This window comes from Oryctolagus cuniculus, chromosome X, assembly GCF_964237555.1.
Source record: "Oryctolagus cuniculus chromosome X, mOryCun1.1, whole genome shotgun sequence".
NCBI lineage: Eukaryota > Metazoa > Chordata > Mammalia > Lagomorpha > Leporidae > Oryctolagus > Oryctolagus cuniculus.
This window is the reverse complement of record NC_091453.1, coordinates 83,482,881-83,499,704: the sequence shown is the minus strand read 5'-3', so window position 1 is coordinate 83,499,704 and position 16,824 is coordinate 83,482,881. Positions and strand designations below refer to the sequence as shown.

The 16,824-nt window shown below is 49.1% G+C and overlaps 1 protein-coding gene across 8 annotated transcripts in view; it reads left to right on the top strand.

The window, feature by feature from the left end:
* Nucleotides 1-494: 494 nt before the first annotated feature.
* The window catches only part of TMEM164 (transmembrane protein 164), a 168,428-nt gene continuing 152,098 nt past the window's right edge, over nt 495-16,824 (top strand). Inside the window, exons 1-3 of one of the 8 annotated variants that reach the window (XM_070066411.1) lie at nt 495-645; nt 2,088-2,369; nt 4,421-4,529. In XM_070066411.1, the coding sequence (XP_069922512.1) occupies nt 2,368-2,369; nt 4,421-4,529 (111 nt within the window). In that variant the 5' untranslated portion in view covers nt 495-645; nt 2,088-2,367. Of the gene's footprint in view, nt 702-824; nt 995-1,247; nt 1,384-1,706; nt 2,370-4,420; nt 4,530-16,824 lie in introns of those variants that run through there. The other 7 variants (XM_070066405.1, XM_070066410.1, XM_070066408.1 and 4 more) reach the window with 7 other exon arrangements.

The window sequence follows — 16,824 nt, the reverse complement described above, 5'->3', positions numbered from 1 at the left end:
AGCGTCCTGGCTGATCCTTTCTCTGGGCGGATAGGAAGCAGCAGGAGGGGTTAAGAGGTCAGGGGTCACTCCTTTCCCTCTCGCTGCTCTACGCTGAGGGCTTGTCCGGAGCCGGGGAGAAGGAAGGGGTGGGCTGTGTGGCTGGAGGTGGGAAGGAAAATCCCGGATCGGAGCACGAGGGGGAAGAGCAGGGGTAAGAAGGCTGGGCCCTGTGCGCTCAAGTGGGGAACGCGCTGTGAGGGCAGACGCTGCCTTCCTGGTCCTGCGTGAGTGTCCGGCTAGGTGGCCGCCAGGAGGACCGGCGAAGAGGAGAAGGTCGTACGCAGCCAGCCCCGGCTTGCGAGCCATGCCCGCCTGCGCGGCCGCTCCTCGCTAGACAGGCTTATTCATTTCGCCAAGAAGTTAGCGAGGGCCCGCTAAGTGCCGGCTCTGGTTTCCAGGGTACAGAGACGCGCCCCGGGAGGAGCAGGGCAGTCACAGAGGCGGAGTCCGCCCGCCGAGCTCGGCCGAGGAGGCGAATTCCGCACGCGGTAGTGAAGGAGGGTGTCTGTGCACGCGTGCAGGCTCCGCGAGTGCAGAAGACGAGGCAGGCCGGGCAGGAGGAGGAAGGAGGCGGAGACTGCGCCGGGGGAGGGAGGCTGGGAGGTGTGAATGGTGGACGCGGTGGTGGTGGTGGGGAGCGCAAGAGGCCGCGCAGGGAGGCAGGCGAAGGGGGTAGTGGTGGCCCCAGGGCGTGGGGGTGGGAGGGGTGGGGGTGGCGAGAGGCTCCACCGGACGGGAGGAGGGAGGTAGCGGCGGCGAGGGGGAGGAGAGAGGGAGGAGAAGAAGGAGGAAGCGAGCGCGGCCGCTGCAAGGGGGAGGAAGAAGAGGAGGAGGAGCCGAGCGCGGCGGCGGCGGCAGCGGTGGCTGCGGCCGCCAGGGGAGCCCAGCGCCCGGCGCGAGGAGCTCGCGAGCCGAGCGGTCGCCCGAGCCGGGGCCGCGAGCCGAGTTGCCGGTGAGTGGAGCCCCGAGGGGCGCGGCGGCCCGTCCCCGGGGCCGGGCGGGTGGCGCGGGAAGATGCAGCGCCGGGGCGGAGGGAGGTGGCCGACGGACGGGCCAGCCCCCGGCTGGCCCGGCCTCCAGCCCTCCCTGCCGGCTCTTCCTCCCGCCGCTGCTTGCGCGAGGGGGGCAGGTCCCGGGCGGGCGGCGGGCTGGGGGTGGTGCTGCCCGGAGGGCGGGCGTCTGCGGCCGGGGGGTGGAGCTGGGGGCTCGGGGGTGTACCCGGGGCCGGGGAGGCTGGACCGGGACGGCTCTAAATTGGCTGGAGGGGCCCGTCGCGGCGAAGTTGCTAGCTGGGGGCAGAGACGGCCACGCGGTTGCAGGAGTAAGACATCCCCCTGTGGAGTGCGTGAGACGAGGAGTCGGGCGTCCCTGCCATCCCCGTCGCCCTCCCCGCCTGCCCGGCCCCGCTAGCTGCTCTCCTAGCCTCCGCGTGTCCCCGCGCTCTCACCCCCTGTGCCTCCCCGGGGTCGCTCCCGCCGCACTGCCGGGTTCCCACGGCGCCCCCGCCCTGACCCTCTCGGCCTCTGGCTTCCCCTGAGCCCTGCTTGCTTCACCGCTGCTCCTGTTCCCCTTTTCTTCCCTTGCTATTTACCCCTCCCCGCTTCGTAATTCCCGATGCAATTGCCTCTTTGAGACCTTTTTTTTTTTCCTCTCCTTCCTTTTAGATTGGCCAACGGCTCCTTTCAACCCTGCCTCGTTGGTGGCCACTGGAGAAGCGCGGGGGGCTCCCCAGACAGCCGTGGGGACAAGTTAGAGCCAGCACTGTACCCAGGGCCTCGCGTGTAGCGTCCCTCCCCTGCTCTCGGTGCCCCGGTGTCTGGAGGGAGGTGCGGGGGTGTGCCCTCCTTACATGTTCCAGCACCCGGGCAACCCTCTGGGCGTGTGTTCCATCTCGCTCTTACTTCCTGCACAGTGGGCAAGGGGAACCACTTTGCATCATGTCCCGGTATAGCTACCAAAGTCTCCTGGACTGGCTCTATGGGGGCGTGGACCCCAGTTTTGCAGGCAATGGGGGCCCCGACTGTGCTGCCTTCCTCTCTTGGCAGCAGCGGCTGCTGGAAAGTGTGGTGGTGCTGACCCTGGCCCTGTTGGAGATCCTGGTGGCCCTGCGGCACATCCTGAGGCAGACGAAGGAAGACGGTAGGGGTGGCCATGGCAGCCAGCCAGAGCAGGTGACCCAGCGGCCAGAGGAAGGCAAGGAGAGCCTGAGCAAGAATCTGCTCTTAGTAGCCCTGTGCCTGACCTTCGGGGTGGAGGTGGGCTTTAAGTTCGCCACCAAGACCGTCATCTACCTGCTCAACCCCTGTCACCTGGTCACCATGATGCATGTGAGTCTGTTGACTTTTTCCTGGGCAGCCTAAGTGATAAGAGTCATTTGTGTGCTGAGGACACTCGGTAGCGTAGAACACCTCATTGCTGCGGGAAGTGGGACCCTTACAGATGGTTTTCCAATGAGTGGTTGCCTTTGTGCTCATTTCCGATTTGCCTTTGTCTCACCTGTACGCACTGTATCAGCCCCACAGTGGAAGTGAGGAAGCCTATGCTCCAAGCCCTAGGAACGACTGGCACTCAGGCCGTTGCCCCTCCCCACCCTGCCCTGCCCTGGCCTTGTGCAAGCAGGAAGTCCAACCCCAGCCAGGAGCCCTTTCTGAATCACTCTGTGGCCCATGGCCCAACCCCTTGGGCTTCTGTGGTAGTTTGTTTCCCAGTGGCCTGGTGACACTCTTTCCTGGGGGTGGTCGCATAATGCTTCCTTGTCTCCACTGTGGTACTTTGGGGGGAAATACTTGTATGGGTTTCTCTTACTGACGCTTTCATTTGGGAGTTTCTGCTTTTCGGGTAAGGTGTGCCTTTTAATTGTGAGCAGTTGAAGCAGCACCAAACTCCTACTAAGTGTACTAGGAAAGAGGTCCCAGGCTGCCTCGTGAACTCGGGGCTGGTGCTTTCTATCTGTGGTGACAGGGTACCTGTCTTTTGCCAAGCAACCTCTCCATCTTTTACTTTCTGTCTTCTGTGGTCCCAGTCCAGTGGTGCTCAGAGAGCTGCTTTCTTTACCTTCCCGATCCTGCTCATTAGCAGTGCTAAGGAACCCAAATGGGATTGAAAAGGAAAGGCGCCAGATCCATAAAAATAATCTGGGTGAGGACCAAGAGTGAGCCTCTTTCTGCACTCAGCCTGTGCAGAGAGATGCTCTCACGCTACAAAATCATGGAGGAGGAGGCTGGGGGAAAGGGGAACGCCATCAGCTATGGCAAATCTGGTGTATTTTATTCAGGGGCAGTTTGGAAGCCTGTCATTAGCATCTTTATCACTTTTACATTTCTGGAAGGTTAGTCTCAGGAGACTTGTGACAACCCTGGGTCAGGCAGGAGGTTGAGATTATCATCTCCATTTTACAGCCCTGGTAGGGCTCAGAGATAGGGATAGGAAGGAGGTCCTTTACCTGCAGCCAAAAGATGAATTAGTGGCTGGGTTGGAAAGCAAACCCACTCTCCTTGGGGTTGCAAGCTGTGAATCCCAAAGCAAGGGTGGCAGTGGGTGGCAGTCCTGGGGCAGCGGTGGAGGGGGGAGGGCAGATGAGGATGGTGTTGTGTCTTGACTTGGGTACTTGGTAGCTCTGTGTTTCTCCTGGTTCATTTGATTACAGGATCCTGGCCTCAGTTTCCCAATCTGTAAGATACAGTGAATGACCCCTGGTCCCTTCCTTGTGACAAGCTGTGAATAGCTTTGGTGGCTGTTAGCGTTGAGCAGGGCTAGAGTAGGAAGTGTTTTTTTTTTTTTTTATTTGCTTCTAAGAGATGGCTTCTTGGGAAGTGATGCCATTCAGAGGAAGTCCAGGGCTGTCCCAGCTAGACCTCCTGTGTAAATTTGAGCCAGTCCTCTTTCTTTCTTTTTTATGAATGGGCTTTTTGTTAATGAGAGGAAACAACACATCTCAACTGCTACTGTGTGAGGCTCTTGGGACAGGAGTGCATTTTTAGGAAGACAGGTGGTGAGGGTCAGGGGGTGCCTCCTCTATGAAGTGGTCTCGAGGCCTCTGGCAACAGCTTCTCTACAAGGTCAACAAAGGACTAAATTCAGCCTGACCAGCACTGTTGCTGGTTTGATGATGTCAAACCTGGCAGCACCACTGATTTTTAGATGAAAGATTTTAGAAGCTTTTGGAAGACTCAGGAGACCTAGTTCTGGCATTAATCAGTTATGTGACTTTGGGTACAGCACTCTTCCTGAATCTCAGTGTTTTCACCTGTAAAATGAGGCAGACTTGGACTCCTAGCTCTTGACGGTCCATGTTCTGTGATTCTTTACTCTGTAAGTGGTAGGTAGGTGGGGATCCGACAGAGTGTTATTCTGAAATGCTTTTGACCTCATTGTGCAGGAAAAAGAAACTGGTTCCTTCTCTGCAAAGATCAGGTGGCCAGGCCCTGTTCATCTTTTGCTCTCCCTGTGTCTCCCCAGTAAAGTCAACCCATTCAGGCCAGCCTTGGGTATGTATGCAGAGGATGATGGCTTTTGGGAGTGGGGTGGGTATTTTGGGGACTGTGGACTAATTTTTGTCACCTGTGCATTTCCTACTGACCTGTGCTTGGATTAAGCTCTGAAGCTATAGGATGGGGACAGAGAACAGAGTCACACTGAGGAATTCTAAGCCCCCCAGTTACCCTTAAATTGCTCCTTTGTTTCATTTAAATAAATAACCTTTGGCCTACTGGGGAACCTAGCCTTTGAGGAATCCAATTTTTCCATACCCTCCATGTGATTCCTCCTGGGAAGCATGAATGCGTGGCTTTTTAAAAAGTTGATGTGTGTCCTCAAAAGAATTAACAGCAGGTGATTGGAAACAATCTTCTGACTTGGTTGCAGCAATGACTAATGAGAGTATATATGGTTAATGCTGCCTTACACTTGGCTAGCACTTTGCTGTTTAGAAGGAACTTTCATATGCATTATCTTATTTAGGGTTGTAATACATTAGTTTAGGCCTGGAGAAAGAAGTTAAAATGTTTCCTGTGACTGTGTACATTCCAAAGGGAAACATTGTGTCCAAAGAAGTGCTTTGGCAAGTAATTAGCTGAATTCAGCTATGTTGTAGCCATAACTTCTGAGGAGTTTAGACATTCTGACAAGGCAAGGGAGCCATTAGCTGAAGTGCGAGGAATAGCTTCACAGAAACATCTCTGATGTGTGTCTTTCAACAGGATGACTCAATTTTCACTTTGCAGCAAGCCCTCCCTCCTCAGTCAGGGTACATTTACAACAAAGGTGATTTTCCTCTAGGCTGGAAAGTAGAGGAGTTGGAGGGAAATTGGTTAGTCTCCCCATCTCCCATTTTTCAGTCTGCAAAATACTCATTTGCCAGACCTTGTCACTCACATCCTTACCATGCCATGCTGCCTTTGGGTGACTGCCAAGTTCAGGAGCATAAGGAAGGGCAGTGCTTATGTCTGAGTTTTGCTTTTGATTCATATTCCTGCTGTCAGGTTTCTTTGTGGTCTCATCTGATTTCTCAGATGTCCTGGGACTGTAGAGTGATACAGGCTTGCATGACTAAAGTAGCAGAGCTCAAGCTGGAGATGTCTGAAGGCTCCCCAAGATCAGCAGACAGCCAGGCTAAAATGCCATTGTTAAGTATGCCTTGCAAAGTATCATCTGTGTCTGCCAGTTATACCAATATGTATTTCTTCAAGCATGATCAGTCCCTCTTGGTGTATGATTTTGGCAGGGGTATGGGTGACCATGAATGAATTTGCTGAGTGACTGTGCTGTTTATCAAAAAGCTCCAAGCAAGTTAAGAGGCAGAAATAACTTTAGAACTGATTTGCCATACTGGGAATACGGGATTAGTAGGACAAGATTCTCATAGCTATTTGAGACTTAAAAATCTACAGTTTCTAGAAGAAGGGTTAAAATGCCTGACAATTTGATTGTGTCTGTAAAGACTGGTGGTCTTAACTTAGTGGCCCTGTGTCTTCTTTAAATCCAGTTATGTTGTCTTTGTCTTAAGAACTTAATGATAAGATCCTGTTTGGGATGTCTTGTGTAATTGTTTAATTCTTGTTGGTTCTGTGTGTGCCTGTGCTGACATCTGATTAGGGATTTGACGTAGTGGAATGCAACATGTGCCGTTTAACCCTCGCTGTCTATGTGCATAAGGCAGGCTTTATCCAGGCTGGACATTCAGCAAATAATAATTGACTCTCCTGACCCTTTAACCCCTAGTCATTACTTTTAGGCCAGTAATACTGAACTCCTTCCTTTTTTAGGTTTGCCATTGCTATTTGATTTTGTCTTCTTTACAATGTATTTGAAGTTTGATTTCCACACAGAATGGGTTACCTGGTTTGATTTCACTGTTTGATTTTTTTACTTCCCTCCTCCTTGTTAGAAGTGAAGAAAAACCCTGAGCTATTGGTGACACCCTTTGCAATTCACTGAAAACACACCGGTGCATTCCAGTTGCTATGTGATGGATTTGTTTTACAGAAAAACCTACTGGAGTGGAGAACAAGGCTTTCTGTTTTTTCCCCTTGACCCAAGATGAGACACACCTCCTCATTCCCCATCTGCTGTCTGGGGCACAGATTACTGTTCCTGCTTGGAATTGACGTCGGTGGGTAATGGGTACAATAAGGGATCCAGCCATCTGCTGACAGCTTATCAAATGGACTGTGTCCTGTGTCATCAGTCCAGGGGGACACAAGGGGATGGTGTTTATATGGGCCTCGGCAGTGAGGCATGGCATTCCTTTTTAGTTTGTTTTATCCACCTCCCCCCACTTCCAGGAAATTTGCAGAGAATTTTTCCATCTTTCATTGCTACAGTCTATGGGGGGTGTCCATTATGAGGAAAGGTAGTGTGGATTGGCGGATTAAACATCCCACGGTCAGCCTTGGCATTTAAAATTATGATGTTAGTTTTGCTTATGGTTTGCTATGAGAACCTGAGTAAACTATTTAACCTTTTCCTAGCTCAGTCTACTCCACGAAATAGGCCAAATGGAAACAAAACATTTTAATGCTTTGAATAATTGTGTGGTTGCTTAAACACTCAAGCTGGACAAAGCTGATTGAAGCTGACTGATGACCAACAGAGTTTGACTTCAGACTCAAAGATTGACACATCTTAGCTTCTTTTCACCTTTATTGATAGCTACTAGAAACTCTCTCTAATGAGTTCTCTGGATCCTTGGCCATGTCTGTATACCCTTCAAATGCAAACCATATAACAGTGGATGCTCTAACTTTTACCACAGGTCTGTCTCATATGAAGCAGCAAGATTTGCCTCCTGGCCTTTTCATGCTGAGCACCTGTTAGTACAATGCAGCAGTATGCTTGCTTTTAAATAACAGTATGTTGCTGGCTTGTACCCCGTGGATGATCCACAGGCTCCCTGGATTTTTGTCTGTTTGCCATAGACGTGTGACCTTTCTCTCAGTCTATGTGGGACATGTTTGGGGTTCCTTCCCTCTATAAATACTCCTCTGAAGATTCACCTGTGTGAAACTTTTCCAGTTGAGCCTGACTTGACTCCAGTTATTTTTCTCATTTTCGTAACACCTTTCTCTCTCCTTCCCTAACCCTCCAAATACTTCTGGTTGCCCTGTCTATGATCCCTGGTGGTCTCATGGACATAGCTCCTATGTGTCCTGTGCCCATTAAGCGAATCTTCCTGTCTGTTTGCAGTAGTCATAAGAGAGAGAGAGAGGTGGTCTCAGCTCCAGCTCACACATCTTTCTGTAGAATTTCCATCGCAGACAGCTGCTTATTGTAAGCATGGCCCACTTGTGGCCCCAAAGTATCTGCTTGCTTTCATCCCAATCAGAAAATTATGCTGTTGCATCTTGGTCATTATCCCTTGGTTGATATCTTGATATGCCAATGTTCTTCTCTTGCTTCCTTAATATGACAATTTTTTAATGTGTTAGGCTAATGACATAGGTTTCCTTTTTCTCCCCTCCTGTATTCTTCAATTGGTAGTGTATTGCCATCAGGCCTCAGTTAAATGCTCCCATAGAAAAAGAGGTAGATTTGTCAGCTTCTTCCAGTCTTTCATGCCTTTTAAGAGTATAAAGGTACTTCAAAATGGTCATGGGAAAATGGAATTAAAATTTATTTTGATGCAAAACCACTGAAGAATCCATGCATTTTTTTATAATATGCATTTCCCAAGGACTTTTTGAAGACCCCTTACATGCATGGATCTCAGATTTCTTTTTTGTAGCAGGATGAACTGATCTTTTACTTTTTCTGTGAAGTTTTCAAAGTTCCCTTGTATCTTGTCTCAGGCACTCCTCTCTTGCCTGTAACTGGATGAGTGGCCATGAAGCTACCGTGGGTGTGGAGATCAGTGGTTGTCAAACTGTATTTGGGAAAGAATTCCTTGGAAGCTTGTTGTAATGCAGATGCCTGACTTTCTACACAGTGATTCTGAAGAGATTTGGGATGAGGATGGGGATTTTGATGCTGGCGAGCTGTAGACCCCATTTTGAGAGACATTTATCTGGTGGTTAATGAATGAGGTGGGAAATTGGTTCAAGTGTTCATTTTGACAGATGAGAGTCTAGGTGGCCTGTAGGCAAGGCATTTAGTCTCCTCGCAGCCCTCCTGTGTTTTGTAGCTGTTAAGTAGTGCAGTTCAAATTAGAAGTTGAGGGTCTCAAGCTATTACGAGGTGGATTTTAAGATGGCTATAGAAGGGACAGATGTTTGCTGCACTGATTAAGCTGCTGCTCGGGATGCCTGCATCCCATGTCAGAATGCCCGGGACTGAGTTTGCCTTCTGATTCCAGCTTCCTATGGCGGATGATGTCTCAAGTACGTGGGTCTCTGATACCCATGTTAGACACCTGTGATGAGTTCTCAGCTCCTGGCTTCTGCCTGGCCTACCTCCAGCTGTTGCAGGCCTTTGGGGGAGTGAAACAGCAGATGGAAGATTTTTGTCTGTCTCTCTCTGTCTCTCTACTTTTGAAATAAAATAAACAAACAAGTAGTTTTCTAAAGAAAGAGAGTCCATGAAGTAGCTGTGGCATGCAGGGGCTTGTTTGGTGACTGTGAGGTGTGCGTATGGAGCATTTCAGCCAGGTCTCCTCTGTTACCTCCCAGTCCTTCTGCATTCCCTCCTTTCCAGTCGCTGACAAGAGGGAATGTTGACACACGGTTGTTGCATGCTAACTCTCTGTGTGCAGGATTCTTATTTTCAGTGCTCATGAGCATTTATCCATCTTTGCATTCACTCCACAAATGTTTATCAAATGGGTAGTGTGTGTCTAACATTGGTGTGCTGGGCTCCGGAGAGGAAAAAGAGAAATAAGAACCAGTCTTTTGACCTCATGTTGCTCATAGTTCAGACGACACAGGTGAAACAGATCAACTAGATTACACCATCACATCTGAGGTAATTAATTTGAACACAGCAGGGAAGACAAAGGATGTTTTCTTTTTCCTAGTGCAGTTCAGGGAAGTTTCCTAGGGAAGGTGACATTTGAGCTGGTTCATGAAGGAGGCATGTTAGATCCACGGGGGCAAGGACCGTTGTTGGTCTTGTTCTCTGTTTTAGTCCCTAAAACAGGGCCTGGCTCTTGGAGGTACTCAATAAATGTATATGCACGAATGAGTAGGAGTCTGTTGGGTGATGGAGAGAGGAAGGGGATTTTACACTTTAAGAAGCAATATTTGCAAAGGCATAGGGTTGCTTTCTTCCTCATAGGAAAGTGTCTCGCCTATAACCTGGAGTTATCTCCATATTATTATCAGGGCAGACTTCTTTCTCTTGGCAAACCAAGTAAAACTCTAGGAATGGGCTCTTGATAACAGAACTGCAGATCCCTATGATTCCTTGATAGGGGACTTGCAAGATGTAGAATTATGTTCTCAGTGCTGGCCCCAGGAGGATCCACTCTACTGAGAATGGATGTACAGATCATTGAGGTAAGTGAGCAGACATTAAATATAGGAAATGGGGAAGGTATCAAGCATTTCACCTGTAACCAGGAGATTATTTCTAGTGACTCATAGGATGGTTGATAGCCTGATTGAAGTCCACAGCAGAATTGATGAAATGTGATGTCATCGTTCCACCTTTCTTTTTCATATCCCTTCTTCCTGTTTCCAAGTCTCCCCACCTGTTCCACCTCAGCTAAGCTTGCCCCTTCCCAGAGTACTCCAACCTCCAAACAATTCCTTTTGCAATTCAAAATGCCCATTCCATCAGAGGAAGAGATGTCCATGAGACAATTAGGAAGAAAGAAAGTAGTTGCATTTAAGGGGTTCACGTTAAAGCACAAATGTTTCATCCACAGACCCAACTGGGCATCAGAGACAGGTTGAATTTAACAGAAGACCTTGTGGTCCTTACTTGACCTCTAATCAGTGGACTGTGTCTAGTGTTTTGGAGCAGGTGCACTTTCCCATGGTCCTCACCCAGGTTTTGGCTTCTGCCCTACTGCCCACACGCCAAAGGAACTGGGCTTGTCAATGTCTTGCCACCCTACTTGCTGACCCCAAGGGCATCATATTAATGTGAGTCCCTCTCTGAGGTACTTGGATGCAGCAGTTAACCCAAAGGCCTGGCAAGGATTCCTCCTCTGGGCACCAGACCACAGTGTTTACTCAGCTAGTTCCATGCGACACAGAACAGGGCTCACATATTCATCAGTGTGTGGTGTGTCAAGGTACTTGGACCTACTGCCAAACAGATCCTGAAGGGGAAAGGTTTAGGGGCTCTCTTGATTGGTTTGAGTACCTGTCTAGTAGCTGCTGAAGGAAATGCCAGAGATGGGAAAAGTAGCACAAATCAGAGGGATTCTGAGGGAAGGGCATGGATGACTGGAGCCAGGTCGGAGGACTGACCTGTTTGGCAGAAACTGTGCAAGCTCTCCCCTGTGGGCAAGTGTTAGGTGAGGAGGACAGGGAGGAGTGAGGTCATCTAGAGGGGGAAAGAAGCCTCAGCCCATTCTGATTCCACCCCAGCGCCATCAGTCTCGCCATGCCCATAATACATTCGCAGTGGTATAAACTTGGGGTATATTTTGCCGTGAATTGAATCGCCTTTGCCAGTCAACCAGCTGTGTGCAAAAAGACTCTGACTGACTGCTCTGGCTGTTGCTAGCAAAGAGACATTTCATTCAGGTGCTGATTAAATAAGGCGCAGAGCCAGATTGCACATTAAGGCCCTTAAGTATGGCTGTGGGAGCCCTGGGTAAACACTTATTAGATGCCCTGGGCAGAGCATTAGCAGAGGCTGATGGTGAGGTGTTATCTTCAGAAATCAGGTTGAGGGAAAATGGGGGTGAGGAAGACACGTCTAGAAAGAGTTTTGATCCTCTTTCCCTACATTCATTAGATCTGAGTTGCTGGCATGTACCCAGAATGGGTAGCCCGGTGTCCTCATTGGCCTTGACTTGCCAAATCCTCTCTGGGACCCTGCAGGTTTGGATCGGGATGCAGCAGGGAATCTAAGTAGGGCAGTAGAAATGCCTATGTTTCCCAGTGCACGTTCAGCTTAGTGGGTTGAGCTTCTTGACCGTATTTCCTGGGTATGGATTTGATCATCATTGCCATGGGACCTTACTTACTTCTCTGAACCTCTAAATCATGTTATTTCTCAGAGCCTCAGTTTCTCTCATCTGTGAAATGGGAGTGATCATAGTACCTACCAAATAGAGTTGTGATGAAATGGAATAACCAAGTCAAGTCTGTCTCATGTGAACACTCATTGAATGGTAGCAATTTGTAATGGTGGTAATTGTGCTACTGTATATTTCAAGATGGTAATGGTGTACCACCTATGAGTACAGGTGATAAACTTGTCAAGGCCTGAGTTCAAATCCTTATGTTAGCTGTGTAACCCTCTGCAAATTGCTTAACCTCTCTGAGCCTGGGTTTCTACATTTTTAAAAAAAGATTTTATTTATTTATTTGACAGGTAGAGTTATAGACAGTGAGAGAGAGAGAGACAGAGAGAAAGGTCTTCCTTTTTGCCGTTGGTTCACCCTCCAATGGCCGCCGCGGCCGGCGTGCTGCGGCCAGCGCATCGCGCTGATCTGAAGCCAGGAGCCAGGTGCTTTTCCTGGTCTCCCATGGGGTGCAGGGCCCAAGCACTTGGGCCATCCTCCACTGCACTCCCTGGCCACAGCAGAGAGCTGGCCTGGAAGAGGGGCAACCGGGACAGAATTGGGTGCCCCGACCGAGACTAGAACCCGTTGCTGGTGCTGCAAGGCGGAGGATTAGCCTATTGAGCCACGGCACTGGCCAGGTTTCTACATTTTTAAAATGGAATAATCATACTTAAGCATACGATGGTTGTTGTGAGGATTAAGGAAGAAAAATGATAAAATATTGATAAATCTCTAAGGATAATTTTTGGCACATAGTCAGCATTCAGTAGATTTGAGCTCTGATGACAGGGATGTGATGGTGATGATGATGATGTTGATGACAGTGACCCCAACCGGATGAGTCTGGTGACAATGACAACCATCATCAGTATCACTATGGCTGCTGCTATGAGCTAGGGTGCCTGATCTTAGGATAAGGTAGTAGAGATTTGGTACAAAACAGCAGCTCTCAGAATCTCAACTAGGGAAAGATTCTCTGGCTTCTGCCTTTCATGGGCAAAAAATACTGGTTCCATGAAGTTAGCAACTGCAGAATCATCTCTGTGGGACAGGGTTGCTGGCTATAGGAGGCTTAAGGAGAGTTTTGTGGGAAATGGGAAGGTGACTGCTTTAAATCACCCAGTCCTTTCTGAAAGAATTTGAAGGGTGGCTCTCAATGGTAGGAAGCTTGATTTTCCATAGACCTCTTGGCTTAATTATTACTGAGCTTCGTCAATGGGCCAGCTCCATGATGCAAGCTATTTTGAGATTTGTAGTCTAGGAAACCATTGAGTAGATTATAGAAGTATGAAAGGAGTGGTTTTAGGGGAGGTGAAATGGTCAGAGACAGGTGAATGGATTTATTTTTACTCATTAATTTCTTTCAATTGAGGGCAGTGCCACATTGTCTAGTGCCATCTGTTACCAGGGTTAGGTAATTGTTGGAAGAGAAAGAGCCACTCCAAGAGTTCTTAGAAAAAAGGCAGGTTTAAAGTGGACCGTTATCTTAGCAGAACAAGAAGTATGGTGCCATGGAAAATGTGCTGGTTGTGGGAACAGACTGCGTTGTGCCTTGAATTATGCATCAACAAATAGGAAAAAATAGACAGTTTTCCTATATCTCCTTTTCAAGACTAGCTCATCTGTTTCAGAGTCGACTGTGCCCTGGGACGCAAACCATTAATTACTAGAGGAACCCCCCTCCTCACCCCACTTTCTGTGCAGCCTTCCAGAGCCTAGGCCTTGGTCAACTGACTTCACTGCCTTGGAGTAGGGAGTGCCCCACTTGCCAGGGCCATTGCAAGGGCCTTGGGCATATCCCCTATACTGTGGGTAAATAGACTGATCCTTAGTCTTGGAGTTGTGAGGATTCAGAAGGCTAGGGTCAGGTTTCTGTAAGAATCCTGCTTTTCTGGGAGCAGCTGGTTTAGAGGGCATTTCTGAGACAAACAGCAACCCTTAGAAATTAGCTACAGAAGTTAACTCATCCTGAGATCTAAGGAAGATTTTAACAAAGAGTCCTCTTCACATCAGCACTTGCATCTTATTGGTTTGCATCTGCTCAGAGCGTCCTTTTTTTTTTTAATATTTATTTGAAAGGCTGAGTTGCAGAGAGGGAGAGACTGGGAGAGAAAGAGATTGATCTTCCATCTGCTGGGTCATTCCCCAAATGGCTGCAACAGCTAGGGCTAGGTCAGACTGAAGCCAGGGCACCCACAAGGGCGCAGGGGCCCAATCACTTGGGCCATCTTCCACTGCTTTCCCAGGTGCATTAGCAGGGAACTGGGTTGGAAGTGGAGCAGCTGGGACTCCAATCAGTGCCCATATGGGATGTTGGCACTACAGGCAGTGGCTTAACCCACTGTACCAGAGCGCCAGCCCTCACCCAGTTTCCTTTTTTTTTTAAGATTTATTTATTTACTTGAAAGAGTTACAGAGAGAGGAAAGGCAGAGAGAGAGAGAGAGAGAGAGAGAGAGAGGTCTTCCATCTGATGGTTCACTCCCCAATTGACTGCAATGGCTGGAGATGCGCTGATCCGAAGCCAGGAGCCAGGAGCTTCCTATATAGAATAATAAGTATTTTGGGGGCCGGTGATGTGACATAGTAGGTTAAGCTTATGCCAGCAACCCATATGGGCACCAGTTTGGATCCCAGCAGCTCCTCTTCCGATCCAGCTCTCTGCTGTGGCCTGGGAAAGCAGTAGAAGATGGCCCAAGTGCTTGGGCCCCTGCACCTGTGTGGGAGACCGGGAAGAAGCTCCTGGCTCCTGGCTTCGGAGCAGCCGGGTCTTGAACCAGCGCCCTTAAGGGATGCCGGCACTTCAGGCCAGGGTGTTAACCCGCTGTGCCACAGCACTGACCCCCAAAGTTTCCTTTTTGAAAGTCTCAGTTACTGCAGTGGCTGTCATGGCACCTTACTATCTTTGCTGCACTTAATTCTGTGCACCTTGCAGAAATGCTGCTGAGGGTCATGTGTGCGTGTGCCTCCTTTTCTTTTGCACTTTCACTGTTGGCCCTTTGGGGACTGCCTGCTGCTTCACAGTGGGTGCTTCTCCCTCTTTCCTGGTTTCCCAGTCCCCCTAGGAATCTCAGTCCCCTGAGGAAAGGGGCTGCTTTTACCTTTGGATTTCCATTCTGCTGCGTGGCAGCTCCCTCTCTCTGACTTTCCAGCTGGGCTTTCCTCAGAATAGCCTTCTAAGTGAGCACCAAGCCAAGGTCATGTTTCCTTGTTTGCTCATGGCATTTCTGGCCAGAGAGCAGAGAAAAATGATTGAGCCTCGTGGCTGTCCTCCATGTGTATGGCTCCTAGGGAGGTACTGTCTTGGGTATAGGAGTCAGGAGTGACCTTTTAGGCCAAGGCTATGTTCGGTTTGTGAAGAATGTGAAGCCCGCTGTGTCACAAGGTCTCCTGACCGGCCGGGTGGTGTTTGGCTGTAACTCACAGCCAGTGCTGTGTTTGCTCAGATGGCTGCACGTGGAAACCAGGCTAGGATCATCTTCCCACATTTCTTACTCCCTGCTTTGGGTCTGTCCTCAAAAACAATTTGCAAAGTACATTGTGGCCTGCACCTGTTGTTTCTTTATCCCCCCTTTCCGTGGATACTTGGGCGCGAACTGAGCGCTTGATCCAGGCTCCTGCTGTTAACATTCTCTCTTCACTTTTTCCCCTGGGAGGTGGGCCTTCTGGTTCTAGACATAATTGTCCTAGGATATTATGGACAGCTGGGGCCCCCCTCACACCTTGAAAACACAGTAACCTGGTCAGGTGGGCAAAAAAGTGCCCGACTTAGGGAGACAGAGCTCGCTCTGATTTTTGGTTCTCCTTCTATACTGTGAAAAGCCAGGAGACGTAGTACTCATAACACTCGTGACATTTTTGAGGACACATTAATTATGCTGCAGGCCTGGTGCTAAGTCTACTGCCTGTATATTACCTCATTTGTAGCCTTCCATAAAGGTCATTTGTGTTTTCTTATTCTCTTCCTTGTAGCTGATTTCCCCTTTGGTTGGCTATAGGCACAGAATATTCTAGCAGCACTGCCTCAGGTTGTTGAGTTGGTGATGTCAAATCAGCTGAAAGAAACCTCAGAGATCAGCTAGTTCTCTGCTCCCTCATTTTCTAGATGAACAAATGGAAACCCAGAGATGTGAAGTGATTTGCCCAAAGTCACAAGTCACACCAGTTAATAAAAGCAGAGCTGGTTCTGTTGACTTTCAGTTCAGTGTCTCTCTCTAGTAGCACATGTGGTCTCCTTCTACCACTCACCTGCCCAGCATAGAAGGGACTAGACCTTTGCCCTTGGCTTCTGTTGGAGAAACAGAAACTTCTGTGTTTTCTGGCCATTGTTGTCCATTAGTCTTGAAATTGATGATTTCATAGCTGCAGGCCACCTTCCACCTGACTGGTATAGCCACTGCTTTTTCAAGTTGCTTTTTGCCCTTATTTCTTCTCTTGCACAGGGGGGTCTGGCTCTGATGCCACTGTTGCTTACTGCTCAGAGACCTGTGCGCTCTGTGAGCTTGTGTGCACAGCCAGTGTGACCTGCCTCCAGATACTGGTTTTGGGAAACAGGATCCATTTAGCTGTTGAGCTCACTACTTCCTTTTTCCAAATAGAGGCCCATGTCTGAGCCTAGGGAGCAGTTGTCTGAGGCTCCAGGGCAAGGGACCAAAATCAGAACCCAAAGCCTTTGTCTAGCAGAAGCGACAGAAGCCAACATAGAAAAGGGTCCAAATAAGCTGCCAGCCCAGTGATCGGTTCATCTTGGTTAACAGTGCAGAGTAAGGGGAAGAGTGTTGCATTGAGTGTGAGCTAGACCTGGGTCCTGGCTATAGGTTCCTCACTAAGTGACTAAGAAAACTGAGTACTTTAGTTGAGTAAGGTAGCCTCTCAGTGTCTCAGTCTTCTTCTGTAACAAAATGTATAGTGTGACAGTTGAGAGGACAGGCTCGGGATCCAGACTGGCTAGGTTCAAATCCCAGCTCTTGCTACTTTCTGCGTTGGGCAAGTTAATCAACATCACTATGCCCTTTTTTGTCCTTTTTTCTTTTTTTAAATGCTTATTTATTTTGAAACATAGAGTTACAGAGAGAGAGGGAGAGAGGGAGAGGGAGAGACAAAGAGAGAGGTCTTCCATCCACAGGTTCACTCCACAAATGGCTGCAACAGTTGGGATTGGGCTGATATG